The sequence below is a fragment of the Lethenteron reissneri genome, unplaced genomic scaffold (genome assembly GCF_015708825.2).
Source record: "Lethenteron reissneri isolate LAM-NWPU_2019-01 unplaced genomic scaffold, ASM1570882v1 scaffold_278, whole genome shotgun sequence".
NCBI lineage: Eukaryota > Metazoa > Chordata > Hyperoartia > Petromyzontiformes > Petromyzontidae > Lethenteron > Lethenteron reissneri.
This window is the reverse complement of record NW_026891800.1, coordinates 1-19,080: the sequence shown is the minus strand read 5'-3', so window position 1 is coordinate 19,080 and position 19,080 is coordinate 1. Positions and strand designations below refer to the sequence as shown.

At 48.7% G+C, this 19,080-nt stretch overlaps 1 protein-coding gene across 1 annotated transcript; it reads left to right on the top strand.

Annotated features, from left to right (window-relative positions):
- The first annotated feature begins 447 nt into the window (after positions 1 to 447).
- On the top strand, positions 448 to 15,839 carry LOC133339784 (TOM1-like protein 2). The gene is made up of 15 exons (XM_061547933.1): positions 448 to 551; positions 1,835 to 1,913; positions 3,311 to 3,460; positions 5,307 to 5,441; positions 7,766 to 8,004; positions 8,363 to 8,483; positions 9,171 to 9,304; positions 9,770 to 9,845; positions 10,156 to 10,288; positions 10,975 to 11,086; positions 12,050 to 12,095; positions 12,405 to 12,455; positions 13,532 to 13,591; positions 14,002 to 14,032; positions 14,452 to 15,839. Exons 1-15 carry the CDS (start codon positions 514 to 516, stop codon positions 14,637 to 14,639), a joined length of 1,593 nt encoding a protein of 530 aa, XP_061403917.1. The 5' UTR covers positions 448 to 513; the 3' UTR covers positions 14,640 to 15,839.
- The last annotated feature ends 3,241 nt before the right edge of the window (positions 15,840 to 19,080 follow it).

Genomic DNA, 19,080 nt, shown 5'->3' with positions numbered 1-19,080 from the left:
TCATTGCCTGTCCTGTCACTGCCTTGCCCCATTTACACATGAATACAGCCGGACTAAACGCCATATGTTATGCCCGCCCATTGCCATAATGCATTTTAAGCCAAGTGTCCCCCATTTCTTAATGTGAATGGGTTGGCCTTGCAAAGGATATTGTACACATTGTGCTGTGTACATCACCGTACATTGTTTGTAAACAGATGGCACTTGCAGTGAGTGAGATAAAAAAAAAATTGGTTTCCAAGTTTTTTGATCTTTGCATTTACTGATTAACTGGATCAGCCTTGGCTCATGGATTAAACGTTAATCCATCGAAAGTCAATTAAACTAAATGCTTTGGCCACGTTCGATGTGTGGCAGACTTGGTATTGTGTAAATGTGTGCGTCATGTGTTGCACTGAGAAAATCAATTGTGTTCAGTAACCGAATTAACTTTGTAAGTGCTCTCTTGGTGTTCGTGTAATCACAGAGCGGGCCACTGATGGGGCCCTGCCAGGAGAAGACTGGACCCTTAACATGGAGATTTGTGACATCGTTAGTGAGACCGAGGATGGGTAAGGTGTTTTCAATACATCACCGATGTCACGCTCGTAGTCACTTCCCTTATTACATACATCCATGCAATCATAACCGTGTGGGAGCCCTCGTAGTCTTGAGCTCCCTTCCCTAGCCATCCATGCTCCCTGAACCTATATTTTCCACCTATTTTTTAAAATGTAAGTTCCCCGACCCTGTGAATTCCAGGCTCAAGCACTTATTATTATCTCGTGCCGATGACTGCCTCTTAATGTTTTGACATAAATATTGGTACTTTTCCCAAGATGTCCATGTCTGAATCTCTTGTATATCGTTTTGAGATGTGGTTTTCTTTTTATGCTATATGAATCAAAATAGTTTTGAGGCGAAAGTATTTTTTGCAAAAGAGATCTGGGATGCAAAACATTAAATGTACACTGCAAATATTTTCTCAATTATTAGCCTCTTGGCTAACACTGCCATTTTTGTCTTAAATTTGTTATCAATTTTCTGTTCCTGATTTTCACAATGATATTTTACCTAAATGGTGCTTTAGTCATTTACTATAATTTGTACACTCGCTGCTGACCACTGGATGTATGTATTCAGCCACAGATGACCTCCCTTTCTCAACCCGCCAACTAATCCGTGCTGCCACTGAGAAGTTGGTAAATTATAGATGGGAATTAGGGGGACAATACAGAGAGGACGAAGGCCCCACTGCCAAGCCAACCTGCCCCCGAGTGAGAGGCAGGCTACAGACGTTGGGTTTGAGGCAGAAAAAATAAAGCGTCGCGGAGAGATTGATCGTGATGGAGATCACAGATAATGTATCCCATAACACTCGCGTGTGATTGTCGCTCAGCCCTGTTGGTCCTCGGAAGTCGGCGTCGAATTGAAAACTCTGTAAAAAGGCTGTTGATCTTTTATTTGCGTTTAATAGGCGATTCAGTGTTATGCTGTGGTTTCCCCACGACCGGCACTCTGTGGGAGTTCGGGGGACAGGCTTGGCTGGCATGCGGCTGTTTGGCCATCCCATTGTGCACACGCATCTCACAAATCTGCCAAAGTTAATTTAAAGTATATTTGATACCCCTCCGATTGACATGCAATCTATTAAAATACAAGCTTTGAAACCGCTTTATTGAACTTTGTAGAATCGGTATTGAAATGCCCAACTTGTTTTTGTTCGTCAGCGGTCACAGGGTGTGGCTCAGTCGTTGAAAATCACAGCTGTTGTGCATCCGCTCTGCTTGTGCATGGTCCTCATTGAACCCTCAACCACCACCTCTCCCCACCCACACCCATTGACCCCGAACAGCCCCAAAGATGCCATCAGGGCCATCAGGAAGAAACTGTCTGGAAACAAGAATTTTCGGGAGGTCATGCTGACACTAACGGTGAGTTTATGCGGCTGAAGCTCAACCAACTGCCTCGCTGTAAAATGCAATATTTACATAACGCATAGCTTTGCATCTCCATCAGCATAGCTAGCAGTGACTGTGAATATCACCTACCACGGCTAAATGTCCTTGCATGAGGTTAGGTCCACATCAGTCGTCCAGTTTGACTATTTTTGTTTTGACTGATAAATGTGTTGAGTGTTTTTTTTATTTTCGTGTTTAGTTTGATTTGTTTTTTATTGAACCAGCGGATGGCTGTGCTTTGTCAGATTCTTGCACATGCTATGCTTACCGAATTTTAGAGGTGGAATTCTGATGCAGCAATTCTTTCATTGGCATCGGTTCTTTGCATTGAATCGCGTGTTATTCTTATGTTTTTGCATGCGATGAGTTCACTTTAACGCTGCGGCCATTCACCAGCAGCTGGGCGGGGGGGATAAGGTTAGAGTTTGGTACGGAATATTTCCACCGCAATACTTTATCCTTCCCGTGTACCGATAGTTACATTTTAATGTGAATCTTTATTGAGGAGCTGTGTGTTGTCTTGCTATGGTCTGGGACTGTTGTCGTTTTTCTGCCTTGCCCTAGCTTGCATTGATTGTTGAAAAATTGGCAGAAATTGATCAACTTTAGCAATTTGTACTTATGTACTTGATTTATTTTTAGTGACTTGCTTACCTTTCCTATAATTTGCATTCCTATCGGTTTTTGTGTTGTTGTAATTTTATGACCCGCCCCTACTGGACATCTGTGAAAAAAAGCTTCATAGCTCAATGGATTCCTCCAGTCTAAGTACATATTATGATTCTGCAGAAGGACACGTGTTTATTTGCTAGAAACACATTTATTAACACGGTTGCATTATTTATAGTTTCAGCACTGATATAATAATATACTGTACTTTGCATGCAAGTATTTATTTTGTTTTAAGTGTATTTTGTCCCAATGGACTCTGCCCTAGTTGTAAAGCTCATACGTACCCGCTCGCTCGCTCGTTCGTGTGTATGTCTGTTTGTGTACGTGCGGTAGTGTAGTGGGTAGCGCACTGTGCTATGAGCACGGCAACCTGAGTCGATTCGTCCTCACGGCCAACACCTACGCACAAACATGGGAGCTATGCACTTTTAAATCTAGATTGAAAACTAATTTCTTAAGAACTGCTTTTTCGTGTTTAGTTTGTTGTTCTTCCCCCCTGCACCTCCGATTAGCACGGTTGGAAACGTATGGTGCGAAAGAAGTTCTACATACATACATACAAAGGCGACCGGGCGTGGTCCTGACCACCCACCCCGTCGTGTGCCGTGCTGGCCTTCACAGGTGATTGCTAACAGCACTTGCCCCCAAGAGTCTATTGAGCCAATAGAGGGGATCTTTGTCCTCTTGTTTGTGCATAGGTGCTGGAGACGTGCGTGAAGAACTGCGGCCACCGCTTCCACACGCTGGTGGCTCAGCGCGACTTTGTGGATGGAGTCCTCGTCAAGGTGGTGCAGCCCAAGAACAACCCTCCCGCATTGGTGCAGGACAAGGTGCTCAGCCTCATACAGGCAAGTGGGGGCAGGTGGAGACGCCTGGCCGGCACACCACATCCACCGTACGTGTGTATGGGAGTGATGTCGCAGTGACGTCACTATATTGCTATGATTACCCAAATGATGCTTGTAAAGCTGAATGGAGTTCACAAGAAGTCGCAAACACCTATTTTGAAAGACCCAATGCAGAAGGTCCCTGGCTTCGATCTTGCATGAAGCTTTTGGGCCACAACCCCTGAGTCGCATCATCCACAAACCATGGCAACAGCAGATGCGGATACTGGATGCACAAATGGTAAAATTTGTAAAATCTCCGGTGTGCGCCTGTGGTCATCCAGAACAGACCGTTGAACACGTAACGACTCAACACCCGATTCACAAATATGAAGGAGGCATCATCATGCGGATACACGCCACTACTCCAGACGTAATTATCTGGCTCCACCACCTCAGTGTAAAATTACAGCTGTTGATCTGCATCAACATCAGCCGTACGAAGAAGTGTGATAATACCACATATGACTGCAATATTTTTTTCTTTTGCACCCGGTAGCTTGGTACATACGGCCCAGGTAAGTAACTACAATGTAGGGGCTATTCGTTTTTTGTATTGTGCTTATATTTGATGGTGGCGATGTTCAAATGTGGTGGTTCCAGTTGTGAATAGAAATACAGCGATTTTAACTCGATAATTGTGCACATGAATGTGGGGCGTGTGATGGTTCAAATGTTGCGCATTCCACAGCAAGCATAATTGGTACAGCGAGTTACACACAAAACCCTCAAGTAATGTGCCGCAAGGGAGGGCTAGGACCATTGTGTATGTAAACACCGCCAAAGTTCTCGACCCGATGTACCTATTATCCTTTTTATCACCGTTTGATACTCAACTTGGGTGGTTTAGACAATGCTTGTGGAACAGCTTATCTGTAAATATCGTTAATGCATTCACGATGTATTAATTGAAGACTTAATTCAAGACATTGTCTTGAGATTGTGTACGAATAAGCATTGGGTAGACAAAGGTGGCTCGGTGTAAGACTTGCCACGTGCTCTGCCAGCCTTAATGGGTGCTCGCCAACGGCAGTTGCCCATACACTGACTACAAGAAGGAACTTTATCCTCATCTAGTGCTTTCCAACGGAGGTTTGAAGCGTTTCAGACAGACAGACAGCTTGTCTGTTTCAGACAGCTTGCCTGTCTGAAACAGACAAGCTGCCTGTCTGAAACGCGGGGGACCCAACAACACTCATAAATACGGCCCAACATGAGCCAAAATTGTTGTGTTGCTATTAGGGACTGATCCGCGAGAAAACCGGCAACATGAATCAAAGTGTTTCCCAAAACGTTGAGATGAAAACCGGCGCTAAAATTAATTATCATAATTCGAGGCCTGAGCGCTTGCCAACACTTGACGATGGTTATTGTAATCTCCAGCGAAACGTTTTATGATTGTCAAATTTGTCATGACTGTCAACGTAACCGGTTTGCTGAAAGGCTATATCACTTGGCACATTTTTGCACGTGACAGCTTTATTTGTTTTTCTGTGTCGGGTGGTGGAGGGTTTGAGCTCTAAATGACTTTATTACTTGCACGATCTGACTCAAAAAACGAACTCCGAATCAGGATCCGCCCCCGGGCGTTTGTGTCTTGCTGGGCCGTGGCTCGTGCCTCTGCTCCCCCTCCCGATCGCGCGTTTACGTGACGGCATCTTGCGCCATGTGACATCGCCTCGTTGTGAGGCTTGAAACGGAACGTTATTATTGCTCGATACTTGCGTGGCCAGGGAGTACATTGGGAAGCATTACAGAATCTGTGCGTGCCCATGATTTGTCTTATGAACTGTGCAACGTGGAACAGGCTTGGGCGGACGCGTTCCGGAGCTCGCCGGACCTCACCGGTGTCGTGCACGTGTACGAGGAGCTCAAGAAGAAGGGGATCGAGTTCCCCTCCAGCACCACAGAGACCCTGTCGCCCATACACACTCCTCAGAGGGTAAACAACAACAATCATAAATAATGTAGTACGTTTGGTATTTTGATTGTCATGCGTAATAGCACAAGGCGGTCCTCACGAAGGAAAGTGCAGTGTTTCACAGACACAGTGCTTTGTAGTGTCACAGTATAGGCTGGTGTTGCTATGTGTAATTCCAGTTGAGTAATGTCCGGGTAATTTTTTCGAATATATAAAATTTTGACCGTGACGCTGGCACACGGTTGGCCCACTTATTTTGAACGATGTCAGGGGATCTTCAACGTCTCCTGTGAAGGAGACCGCGCATCTTCTATGATTAATACACCTGCGGTAATAACCAGGGCGCCTACCGGTTTTGACCCGCGAACCTTTGCAACAAGCTGGGAACGCACTACCCCTAGGCATTGACACCGCCCCGCTGGGTCACCTAAGACCACTGCACAGTGCAGTGCTACTCGCACCTATCCCTGCTGCAGCGCTCGGCAATAGCGCACAGCTCTCGCACGGCTCTCGCGTTTTCCAGTTGCTTGTGACAGTTGAACGGCCCAGTCAGTGGAATGATCCAATCCCCATCAGTCGCAGCTGTTTGTGGCTGCACATTGAATGTGAACCCCGTTATGTACGGGATATACAGATATAAAAAACATACATCCGTTGTTACACGATTCGATTCATTTATCGCGAGCTCCAAAAATTGATGTTACCCAATTTAAGAATCATTTAATATTTTTGGTATTCATGGTATCAATCTTACAGCCCAACAACGTCCTGAATGTTGCTATGTGTAATTAAGTAATTCTATCTTTACAACCCTACTCCTAAGCACACTGGCAACTGGGTAATTTTTCTTTCAAGCGCTGTGGAAACAATGATCGTACAATTAACCACCTCGGCAAACTGAGGCTCTGCCTCTGTGCTGTTGTACATAGACAATAGTACTGGGTGACCCGATGCGGCACAACAAGCGCATTCCAAAACGGGGAGCGAAACTTTCCACAAACTCCAGTGGAGATCTCTCGCATATGAGCGGTCCCAACCATCCCATTGCCCCAGCGGCAGTCGAGCCGAGGTGGCACCACCAGTGGCAACATTCCCTGCGCGGAACGAGATGCATCTACGGATGTCGTCTTTTCCCCCCAAGGGTGTACACAGCTTGGCAAGGTGACACACAGAGCAAGCACTGTGTGCACTTGCTTGGGTCCGAACGTGGAGCTGGCCCATTGTGTCTATCACTGCATTAAACTGGCCTGTGGCAGTTTGATGTGAGATTACGGGGTGGGGGACAGAGTGGAGGGGAAACTACGAATGCAGTTTGCTTTGTATGCTCGTTCGCTTCATTAGTTGCCACAAAGTACAGCCTCGCCCTTCAAACAATTTTCCCATCCTCCAGGTCGCATCTTCAACGCAATAGTTATTCTGATAATCGTACTATGTCCTAAAAAAAAGTTTTGCTGGGTGGCTCGCTGCATTGCTGCCTGCCTGCCTTCCTGCCTGGGCTGGCAAGTGTGCTTGCGGGCAAATCTGCGTGATGACATCAGCTGTATGGCACCGCTTTGAGCCGGGTTCGTGCATCGTCCTGACGTCACTCTTCCCGCCACCCCCCGTGCATTGTATGGGATACGCTTTTGCTGCTCGTTTAATTTAAAAATAACCACCCGAATATTACCTGCACCGGTTTTTCAAGTATTGCTGCAGCCGCAGGCCCAGGAGAAAAATGTAACGCTTAACCCGTAAGTAACCAAACACACCTCCCTGTTGCAATAACATTGCCACCGCGTGATCTCCTGGATGAAAATGTTACGTGCAGAGCTTAAATTAGTGTTTGGTAAATGATACATGAAGCCATGCACGATTGTTAAAATGTCCTTGTTGTTTAACACTTGAAAAGGCAAAAATAAATGAGATAACCAAATGCACTGGCGCTTCAGTCAGTGCCCAATGAAGCATGGAGATATGCACGCTTGAGTAGAGAACACGGGTTAAAGACATTATCCAAACTCTTAAAAACAGAAAGTTGGGCTCTGGCAGATCACGTCACTCGAAGGAATGATGGCCGACAGAGTGGCAGCCAAGGAACGGAAGATGGAGCGAAAAAATTAGTTAATGTGCAGCTTGTGGGTGGATTGTTACATCGCAGAGCCATCAAGGGCGGTGGTGGTTTTGGGGAGGTCTTCATCTAGCAGTGGATTGACCATGGCTGATGATGAAGATGAATACACTTGCTCGGGATTACATATCGTCCTTCCCGAATCCATCTTAGAGTTCACACGGCGGGCGCGAAAGTGCCCAGGGTCAACACCGCTCATGTTTTTGCCACCACCACATGTGTGTGAACCTTCCTCCAGAGCGTGCGCATCAAAGCGCCGACGGAGCTCAACAACGCGCAGGCAGGCGCGCCGAGGCCCGTGGTGCACGCCCCGCTCCCCGCGCAGACCCGGCCCCAGCCCACCGGCGCCCCCAGCCCCCTCTACGCCAACGCCAACCACAACTTCCAGGCGAACCCCGCGACGATGGAGCCGCTGGCGGTGGGCATCCCCACCGTGCCCCAGCCCCAGCCTGACGGAAGCATCACCCCACACCCGAGCAGGTGAGAGCGCGGGCACTTGCTGCTGCTTGCCTTGCGTTTGTTTTCCTGCTGCTGCTGTCGTTTTCGACTCGTTAACTCCCTACCCCTAGTTCAGCGCAGGCTCAAGGCCTTCCTCGTGGCATTCGCCTGTGACTGACTGGTGCTCAAAACAGTATATTTGCACCTTCCATTTTTGCGTGATGCGCATCTCCGATGGTTGGCTACGTACAGTGCGAAAGAAGTTCAACATACGCAAGTCCCGCTGTGTTGTGCTTCTCTAGATTGAGGCATCCGGAGGTCGCATGGAGACAATCTACTTGGGCAATTTGTACGGTGTCCGTTGTCTTGTTGATAACGTAGCCATTCCTGCTCTTTTGCAGATCTCAAAGTTGCGGGCCGAGCTGGAAGTTGTTCAGGGGAACATCAAGGTGATGTCGGAAATGCTGAACGAGGTCGTGCCGGGCCAGGAGAACTCCTCCGACCTGGAGCTTCTACAGGTTAGGGTCACGAGGAAAGCGTCTTGCTGGGCTTTAGCGATTGCAAGTGGAAGCCTTGGGACTTATGTAAATGTTTATTTCAACGGGCTTGACAGCATTGATGGTCAGCATTCCCCCTTCCTCCCATGATCACCAAAATTAAGTTGAGAAGTACGGTAGACAGAGCTCAGTAGTGCAGCTGACGGTGTGAGGCATGCAGATGGGAAAACAGCCGCTCGCCTCAGTGGTGTGTAAGGCCAGAGTAGTTGATACCACCACCACACCCTGCCAACGCTTTCTACCCTCCGCCAGTTCCCACAGCTCCCGCACAGGAGACACAGAGCAACCTCTACGATCTACCCTGACAGGCTCCCATCATCTGGCCTTCGATACCCTCACATAGAGATGTACAGAGAACATACTCATGCAGAGACTCATAGATCTGCTCCAACATTATCCCACCATCTGCTCTTAGATCTTCCACCCGGTTGCTGAATTTGTGGAGATCGCTCCAATACCTTCTTTGCCCCTTATCATTAGTACCTATGGCAGTGGTTCGAAGCTTTGTTTTAGGAAGCATGTTAAGATAGCCCAAAAGCAATGGTTGCGGGCAACATAAATACCAGAAGGCTGAGGCCTTAGCCTGGAGGCGCGTGGGCAATTCTGGAGACCGCGCTGTCGCCCCCACCCCGTCCCTGCGACGTGCAGGAGCTCAACGGGACGTGCCGCACCATGCAGCGCCGCGTCATGGAGCTCATTTCGCGCGTGGCCAGCGAACCGATCACGGAGGAGCTGCTCCTCGTCAACGACGACCTCAACAATGTGTTCCTGCGCTATGATCGGTGAGCAGCGCGCAGACGCGGCCCAAGGCGGGTCGATTGCGTTACGTGGCGTGCAATGTCGGTCCCGGTAAATGGCACCGAACACGACACGGGCTGGTGTAGAATGCAGCCGACGATGTGGCCGACGTATGTAAAGTTGTGCATCGTAACGTCAGCCGCGGGCAATAGTGGCGATGAACCAACCACGTGAACAACACGGGGCTTGTGTGCAAGGCTCTCGAAGCGGAACGAAGCCGGAGGGCACTTGAGATACTCGTGTCGATGGTAGATGTATGTTCAACTTCTTCTGCACTGTACGTAGCCAACAAACAACACAAAAAGCAGCCAAACTGTATGTACGGTTTGGTTGTCTGGTTCTCAAACCTGGCCTGCACCTCTGTCCTCCCCGGCGGGTTTTTGCTCTGTGTTTTGCCGCATCGTGCGCGCCAGTGGCGCACAGTGATGCAGCGGAGGTTTCTCGCTCAGGTTCGAAAGGTATCGCGCGGGCAGAGCTCCTCAGAACGTGGCGCGCGACTCGGGGGAGGCCGCCCTCTACTCGACGGTGAGTCCCATTCAGGATGCTGCAGCTAGGAACTTGGGTAAGCGCCGGGGAATTTTACCAGCACCCAGTGAAAGGTGTGAAATTGTGCTCGGCTGTTTGTAATGTTATTGAACGACCCCCTCTGATAGATAGCAGGGTATAGTGCGCCCTGATTAATGTTTCGTTGCCTTTGCTCTGATTTCCGTTTGCTTCATTGCTGTGCTTGTTTTTACTTGATAGACTTGGTAGTTAAGGTGACCCAGGGCGGTCTTCTAGTAACTGTTCTTGAGCTTGACCCTTGACCCATATTGTCGCCGTTCTATTCCGGCAGGTTTTACGAAACGCTGCCTCCCCGCTGCCGGACGCTGCCGACGACAACCTCATCGACCTTGGGCCCGGCTCCCCGTCCGTCATGACGGGGTCTCGTGGCAGCGGCAACCTCTCCTCACAGCTCGCCGGCATGGGTGAGAGAGCGGAGCGCCGGGGCGGGGGGAGGGACTGATCACGGACGGGCGCGTTGGCTCAGCTGACGTCACGTTGGTACTGTTTAGGGTTCGGACATTTCTCTTTTTAAGATTTCTCTGTATATCCGGCAGGCTACGATTGCAGTGCGATCGTCGTAATTGTCGTCAGAGAAAACGGAATTCCTAAGTCAAAGTAGATGTGGGAGTCGTAGTGAGAGGGCAGCTGTCACCCACGTCAGAGCTGCTGCTCAGGTTAACGTTATCAACACTCTTTCCATTCAAACCAGCCTGTGGCTGAGTTCAGTATGTTAAGGGTATTAATGTTCATGATATTAGCAATGTTAGTGATAGTGATTATGTTAGTGTTGTTATTCCTACTTTTCTTATTAATTACGTAATGTTAACTGTTATTGCTTCCAATCAACTTAGGAGTGGTCATGACCACTCGTAATATTTCTCGTAACTTCACGAACGCCCATTATCGTAACTCTTATTTACTCGCCATTATGAGACTTCTTGTCCGTAAACTGAACTTACAACATTGCTACGATGTTGTAACACGTTCTGTACACTTTCCCTCCAGAGCTCTTCTCGAGTACCTGGTGGAAAGCTGCGTGCACAAGAGGAACAGACTTGCAGATCTGCACCAAGTATTTAATGGCCTATTTGTTGCTCTGCTGCCGCAGGCCTGGCCGGGGAGAGCGTGAGCGGCACCCTCACGTCGCTGGGCGGGGAACGCATCGCAAGCGGCAGGGCCCAGGCACTGCAGAATGCGCCGGACAGCTTCCCTCGCAGAGAGTGAGTGCACGTGACCCACCACTGGCTCCCTTGGGCAAAGTGGCGACCAATGTACATTTTTGTTCATTGTTTTTGTTGTAACGCAACACGAGCCTGGTACAAAAGCACAAACCGTGACCACGCACGTAAACTAAAATTGTTTAGATTTTATTTTAGCAGGTAAGACCCACTGAGCTGCATAGCTCTTTGATAGAAAGAGAGCTGGCCACAAATGATAGCTCAACGAAGTGGCTTATCACGTGGATATTTATAGCAGCCAAATACTCTAAATGCATGTTTCTAAATGTGGAGGGAAAAACCAGAGGTCCCGGAGAAAAATACACATGACCACAGGGAGAACGTGCAAACTCCAAATATACAGGCATCAGGGTCAGGATCTAACCCACGACCTCTTGTATGTCAGGCGAGGTAGTTAACATCTCCTAGCCACCGTGGTGCCCACCGTGGCACAGAGGGGGCACAGAAACTCAGCGGGAAAAACTCCCAGGCTCAGTGCTCCTGGGTTGAAGGTCGAGGGAGACATTGGGCTCACTGCTCCACCCAGGTGGGGACTGCGAGCGGGAGCATGAGAGTTTGATTTTGTCATGAGGTGAATTTATCCACATTGCACGAATATCCTTCTCTGTACAGCATTATTGAATGATAATGCATTGTATGTTTTATTTGAGTCGTTTTATGAGAGTCCTACATTAGGATGTTTGGGTTATTCTATTAAGGAGTGTTTTTCATATTTGAGAGTGCACATTTGTATTAGTGGATCATACTCAAAGGTCCACGCTGCTGGTTCACAACCCACTGGGCAGCGTTGCCATTTCCTGTCCGCCTAGCGGCCCAGCAAGCGTGAGTGTTGTACAAGTCCTCCCGATCCACCACAACGCTGCTGCATTACAACGATGCCCTGCAGGTTTTTGCGGGAAGGGTGAGGTGTTTTTGTCGCGTGCACTTGTGTGCGTGCACGTGCAGATTGGTTCACGGCGAGCACGAGGAAGACCCCGCGATCGCTGCCATGGTAAGAGCCGAGCAGTCTCCACCACCTTTATGGGCGCATGTTGGAATTGAAAATAGGGGTTCACTTTCCACCACGTTATTTCTGTTTGCATGCCTTAAGTGGTTTACCCTTTGTCACTATTTAATGTATGCGGTTCGCGTTCCTCTGTTGGTCGTGCGTAATGCACTATCGGCCGCATGATATGTGCACGTGTTTTGGTTTGTTTTTGCATGTGGGTGTGGTTTTTGTTTTCTCTCCGTGTGTCCTTCTGCCCGTGCCGCTCGGCTCATTCGCGGCCTGTGCCACACGGCACGGCCAACGTTCGCACAGCTCCCCGAAACACACGACCAGATAGACACCTGGCTCGCGCGACAAGGCATGGTGAGGTTCGCCGTCGATATCGTTTGCAATGCTGCAGCACTCGTGTAGATGCGTCGCCAAGCTCCTAAAAATACCTTTGGTTACATGTGGTCTTTTTTCAGCCAGCGAACGAAAGCACGTCACCACCGCGTGCTAAGAAGGTGGTATAAATGTGGATTTTGTCTAATAATACGACGTACATGCAAATTACAATTGATCGAAAATTGCTTTTCATCATTGATTGCTTTAACCTTTGCTTTATTCTGATTTATTTACCATAACGCACTTCAGTGATTCTAATCCAAAGGCTTTTTATGGGTCACATTTATAATTTGGTTCAAATATTTACATGATGTTTTGATTTTCTTGGCTTTATTTTGATTTTCCCGCAAAATCGGACATGTCGCGGGCCCAATAGAAATCCACGTACGCTTCCACACGCAGTTCCGCGAGCATTACAATAAATAATGTGAGTTCTCTTTCACTTTACATTTGTTTGGAGGAGAATCTTTATACATAAAATGATATGTTACATGAAATGGATTCATTATATTCTCTTGGAATTCATTACAAAATTACGTCAAAGCAATTGGTCATGCCAAACACGGAACAGACCGGCGTGGATTTCTGCAGGGCGCGCAAATGACCCCAACCCACAGTTGCCAGCGTCTTGCCCTCCCCCGTTCGGAAGGTCGGCTGCTGCCGGTTCATGCATCCCCTCCAAGAGGGGCGGCTCGACGTGGATTGCCATTTGATCAACTGATAACCTGGCCGCTGTTCGGGCAACCTTGGTGGATCGGTGGATCACCTGCAGATGGGAGCTCCCATTTCTCCGCATCGATACATTCTTTGTAAATGGAAATGTAAGATTTGGAAAACGTTCACGGGGGGGGGGGGTAAAATAAAATACACGCCCGTGAATGTGAAAATTGGTTAAGAAATCGGCAATGCTGCCACCAGCCCGACCTTCCGTCGAGTTCTATTGACGGGGAAAACATCGGCTCTGGCAACAGTGTGACCCTGACCCTAGACTCATGCCAGTCCTGCCCTTTCCCCCGCACCCCCGCTCCTCACCCCGACATCCCTCAATGGCACAGATTCCCATCTCCCAGCCCGGGGTCATGGACGACATTGAACAGTGGTTAAACACCGATGTGGTGAGCTATGTTTTTTTTTGTTTTGTTTTTTATTTCCTCATTCATGTACTTTATGCAATGTATTTTTTTCTTTTAAAATATTTTTACAATTTTATTGTTATCATTTCCATTTTTTGTTATTCGCTTTGCAAATTATTTAACATTGGGAATTTTTTTTGCATCGATCATATGTTCATTTAATTCTGTTATTTTCTATTCAACATCAACAGGACCACCAAAACCAAGATGCTAATGTCGAATGGACGACGTATGATGTGTTACACAGGTGTTGCAGTCAGGTGGGGTTAATCCGTTACAGGATGGAGATCAGCAAGCGGACTTGTGTGTGATGTATTTTTCTTTGAGTTTGTGCCACGTGAGTATATTCCGGCTCAAGGATGGAAGCTATAATTTGACGTTTGTGTTTGCAGTCGGAGGAGAAAGAAGGAGTCACGAGTGAAGGTACGTGGCCAGTCCTGACACCGGGACGCTGCTTGTCCGGTTGCCTGTGCTCACCACTGGGCAAGAGAGGAATCGATTACTCTTCCGTTACCGATTCGTTCGCTCGACTCATCGGATACCATAAAAATAGTTAAATAGCAAAGAAAAAGATCTCACCTCTGTTCCCACGTGCGCTGCTGGACGGTAGGTGATGGGCCGGGCTTGGTGATGCCATGAGCATCATCAGTTGCATGACACCGGGTTTGACTTGTTCGGGGTTTCCCGCCTTCGAGAGGCACGACATGGAGGTGGCCGTCATTTTCAACGCGGCTTGAATAATGAACCCACGAAAGAAATGTCTGATTTTAGTCGATTAATTGGCTTAATCATCCCAGCTCTCGTACAAAACACTCTGACCCGACCGTTGTTCTCCGTTTCAGAGTTCGACAAGTTCCTGGAGGAGCGGGCTCGAGTCGCCGACCAGCTACCGGACTTGCCCTCGCCACCGTCAGCCGCCCCCTCGCGGCCCGAGCCGCCCGCCGCCACCGCCGTCGCTGCTGCCGCCCGCGCGCCAACACAAAACCGCGCCCGCAAGCAGAATTCCGACGACGGTTTAATGGCAATTTAAGTTAATTTGTTTGATCGCTTCCTCGTCATTTTAAAAATAAAACGTTTAATCTCCATTAGCAGTCTTCGCTCGCTTGCGTGCGCATATTTATGCTCTACACTCTTAACTGTAATTTTAGTTACTTTCGCCGTATTTCATTTTGAAATCTCACCAGGCGTCTTGATAATTTTAAAAAGTTTGATTTTGTACTTACCATTTTATTTTTTTATTTCATGCAGCGGTGGCGGATCACACCAGCCGGCTGGCCTGATTGCTGTAGCTTCTCTTGATGCTGTGGCCTAGAGCAGCTGCAGGCTGCATGCTGCACCCCGCTTTTGCGGCAATGCCACGTGGTCCCAGAGCGACGGCTCACTATCGAAACTAAGCTCCCCCCCTGCCCGCCCACAATTGACATTCATTTGCAGCCATAGGGCAAGCTCACTTGCAGCAAGGGAGTGCATGAGAATTCGTAACCATCCCACCAGTTGGCAATGTTGTGTCAACAATGCAATTCTGGGTCTTGAGTGATGTTGATAGTGTACTTTATATATGTGTTATATTATTTGTGTCCATTTCCATCGTCCCCTTTAGGTTTGATTCTTAAAAACTCCAACTTTAACTTTGTGTTGTTGTGCTTGAAAGCTATAATCTGCAAATAAGTGCTCTGATGTAATTGAAATGAAAAGCATTATAATGAGTGCACTAATCCCATTAAGCATTACCTGAAGACATGTTTTTTAGTTTCTGACGAAATGGTTTCCTGTGTGTGTATCAAAGCTTGCATGTGCTGTGGTGCTGTAACTTGGACACTGGGTAACAGGGCAGACGCATGATCCATTTACTGGTGAGTTGGCTTTAGGACCCATAGAGGATGAGGTGAAAACTGCCCAAGTGACGGCTCTTCCAAATTGTGAACATTATGCCATGGATTTACTCCAATGGCAAAACAATTGTGTGTTGGTTTGCAGTGCTCAGTTATGTTGGATGTTTTAAATTATTTATGCTTTATTGTACAAACTAACAGGTCAGCATTGAATTCGGTTACCAAAACGGTACAGTGTGAGAACTTTTATGAGGCTGGAATATCTACGGCAAATGCACGCCCGTATTATTTTTGCTATCCAGCCGATATTTGGGACCTCGTGATATCAGCACGGGGCCACTGTGTGCATGAGTTCTGGCTCTAATCTCTTTGAATAAAATGAAAGTTTTGCCATTGGAGTACAATGCTATGGAGACATGTCGACCTGGTGTTTGGCCAGTAAAGCTCACTACCCCCACCGCGCACACCTGTAGCAGTCCACACTCGCTCCCATACTCGCCATTGAGCTCGTGAACAGGTGTGTGGCCAGCACCTGCAGAAACGGGATCCGTGTTTGACGGCCGAAGGCAGGCTTAATGGTTAATGAGCGTGGTCTTAGCCCCGCGCGTTGTGATTGGTGGAACGTGGTCACCGAGGCCACAGCGCCGGAGAAACACGAGCACGGCACCGCAGGGCACACAGCCTCGTGTCACCTTGGTCACATTTCGTCGTCGTCGTCGTCGCCGCGATCTGGACACTTTAGACCCCGCGAAAGGGTCTCGATTTCTGAATTGTCAGTTCGGAAAATGTCGGTGGGGGTCGGGGGAAAAGTATTATGGAATCTTTCGTTCTAAGGTTGATTCATTACTCTAAATTGTATTCAGGGTGTTATTTCAGTCTTAATTACCCGATGGCTGGACAATAGACATCTGGGTACAGCCGTCTTTGTAAAACTGTATCGTGTGTTAGCTGGCGAGCAGAAGATGAACGTTTCACCTGTCGTAGAAACACTTGAGTCATCTTGAATAATCCCTGCCAAACAGGGTGATGCGAAGTTCCTACCATGAAATATAGTATGATATGAAATGAATGTGGCATTTTGAGGTTTGTAGGTCGTCTTTTTTTGCTGTATAAAAACAAAGATTTATTTTTGAATTGCATGATTACGTTGCCGTCGTGTAAACAAGAGAGTGATGACATTTTTTTTTTGAGGGATAGAATTAACACGTGGCGTGACAACGCGGAGTGCCCTGTCTCTCCTGAAACGCCACAGAAGTCACCCGTGGCTTCGGATGTCTTGAAAGGGTCTCCCACTGTCGCCCGCCTGCCCGCACGCTCCTCCTAAGACGTCTCGGCCGAGTGACGGGTCCCTTGCACGTCGCCGACCTTTAACCTCGACGCCGCCTGTCGCCGATTTGGTTTTTATGCTTCGGTTGAACGCAAGAAACATAAAATAAAAACTGGGCTCGTTGAAAATGACAAAAAAAGCAAGTTGTGCAAGTCTTCCTTTTACACGGTCCGTCATGTGCTCATGCGGCTGTCTTTTTTTCGTTTGCCAAAGGCGGTCGCTGTCGTCGTACGTCGCACTGCGAGCCCAGCACCACGAGTCTCTCACTCGCAGCCGCAAGCTGATGAGAGACACCGACGAGCAAAGCAATCCGCGTCTGTTGCCCAGCCACGTGGCCCTCCTCCTGTGTCGGTATAATTCCAAGCATGCGTCCCCTCCATGCTCTCGTCATCGTCACGCTCAATCCACTGTTACATGAAAATAAAAATGCCTCTTAATATACTTGCCTATGTTCTCCAATACACGTGTTGTCCTTTATTTCTGCCGCGGTGGCTCCAAATGCCATCGGGAGGTAATTTTCATTCATTTCTGTTGATTTTTTGTTTTGTTATATTACCGAGCACAACGGCATGTTGGAAACGCGTTACTGAAGCCATGCACATTGCATGCTTTTTGTTCCTTGTGTTCATCTGTAAACCCACCACCACCACGTTGACTCGGGAGAGGGCGCTGTGCGATGCCGACTGCCAGGGGCTGGGTTTGTGAGCTCGTGAAGCGACTCGGAATCACATTGCCGCAACACAACCTCATCGCTTACGCCGATCGTCGGCGTTGACGGCGAGCCTCGGCACATTTACATTAAACGCACAAGCATCGTTATAATCACGTGATTTGTGTCATCCGCGGCTCGTGATTAAGACATCGGGGACGCGTGTGTTGATCTCAAACCGGCCCCAGGGCAACTCCTTCCCCAAGGCGCACGGGACCAGCGTAGTGGAGTATGGTCACACCACGAGAGTGACCGACACGGCGTGTTGCTGTTTAAATTACGAATACTCGCCACCCATCACGGCGGCGTATATATGAACCCGTTCCTGGGCCACCCCTAAGTCGACTCAGCCTGAGAAGACTACCTGGTGCAGTGTGTGTGTGATACATCAGCACTGGGGAGACAAAGGCGGCAGGGCATACGCGATTGGTGGCCAACCCACCACTCGCTCACAACACTTGCCCCGGGGGATTTGTTGTTGTTGAATGATCTCTTCATAAAACACGGCCCAGAGTGAACGAAACGTTGTCGCGAGGTTCTGTCCCGTCGACACAGCGATGAACTCTTTGAGTCAAGCGGAGAGAGCCAACACACACAAACACACAGCTCCACAAACACGGCAAACAACGAAGACTGTCTGGGTGGTGGTGGGGGGGGGGTGGAAGTGCCGATACGATAATAAATTATAATTTATTCGGAGGAGGAACTCCACGGGCCACGCGAAGGGGGTGGGATGGGGATGAGGATGCGACGTCTGTGGGCCACGGCACACAGCGCCACTGCTCGCGCCTGTTTGTGTACGAGGCGCCACGTGTTAACAACAACAATAACAACAACAAAACAACAACAATAACAACAGCAGCAGCAGCCGGTGCGTGTCTCTGTGAGGAGCGGTGGCGCAGCGGTGAGCGCCGAACTCGACAAGCGAACCGGGGTTCGATTCCTGCTCGCGAACAAACAACGGTGACGGCGAACACTTGAACCGGTTCGGGGGGGGGCTCTCCTAGGTTGGCTCAGCCTCAAGTGAGTACCTCGGCGCGGTGTGTATACAAACCATGAGTGCTTGGTGAGACAAAGGCGGCCGGGCGTGGTGTTGGCCACCCCCTCTCCCCCGTGTGCCGTGCCGGCCTTCACAGGTGCTGCTCGCTAACAGCACTTGCTGTGTTTGAATGGCGATGTGCCGTGTTGTACCACACACACGTGTGTTGTATAACACCACACGCACACGTGTCGTATAACACCACACACACACGTGTCGTACAACACACACACGTGTCCACCACACACACACGTGTCGTACAACACCACACACACACACGTGTCGTACAACACACACACGTGTCCACCACACACACACACGTGTCGTACACACACACACACACGTGTCGTCAACACACACACACACGTGTCGTACACACACACACGTGTCGTACTACACACACACGTGTCGTACTACACACACACACGTGGCGTCTTCGTACAGTGCGCGGCCCACGTGTTACAGCACCGAGCCACGTGTTTATATATACTGTACACTGTACTGTATCTACAGTAGCTTACTGTCGTTACGATCACAAGCTACTGTTTACACACACCGTGTATA

Coding starts and splice junctions, on each gene's coding strand:
- LOC133339784 (XM_061547933.1), top strand. CDS start 514: ATGGAGATTTGTGACATCGTTAGTGAGACCGAGGATGG. Junction 9,305..9,769: donor GTGTTCCTGCGCTATGATCG/GTGAGCAGCGCG, acceptor TTTCTCGCTCAG/GTTCGAAAGGTATCGCGCGG. Junction 12,096..12,404: donor ACCCCGCGATCGCTGCCATG/GTAAGAGCCGAG, acceptor ACGTTCGCACAG/CTCCCCGAAACACACGACCA.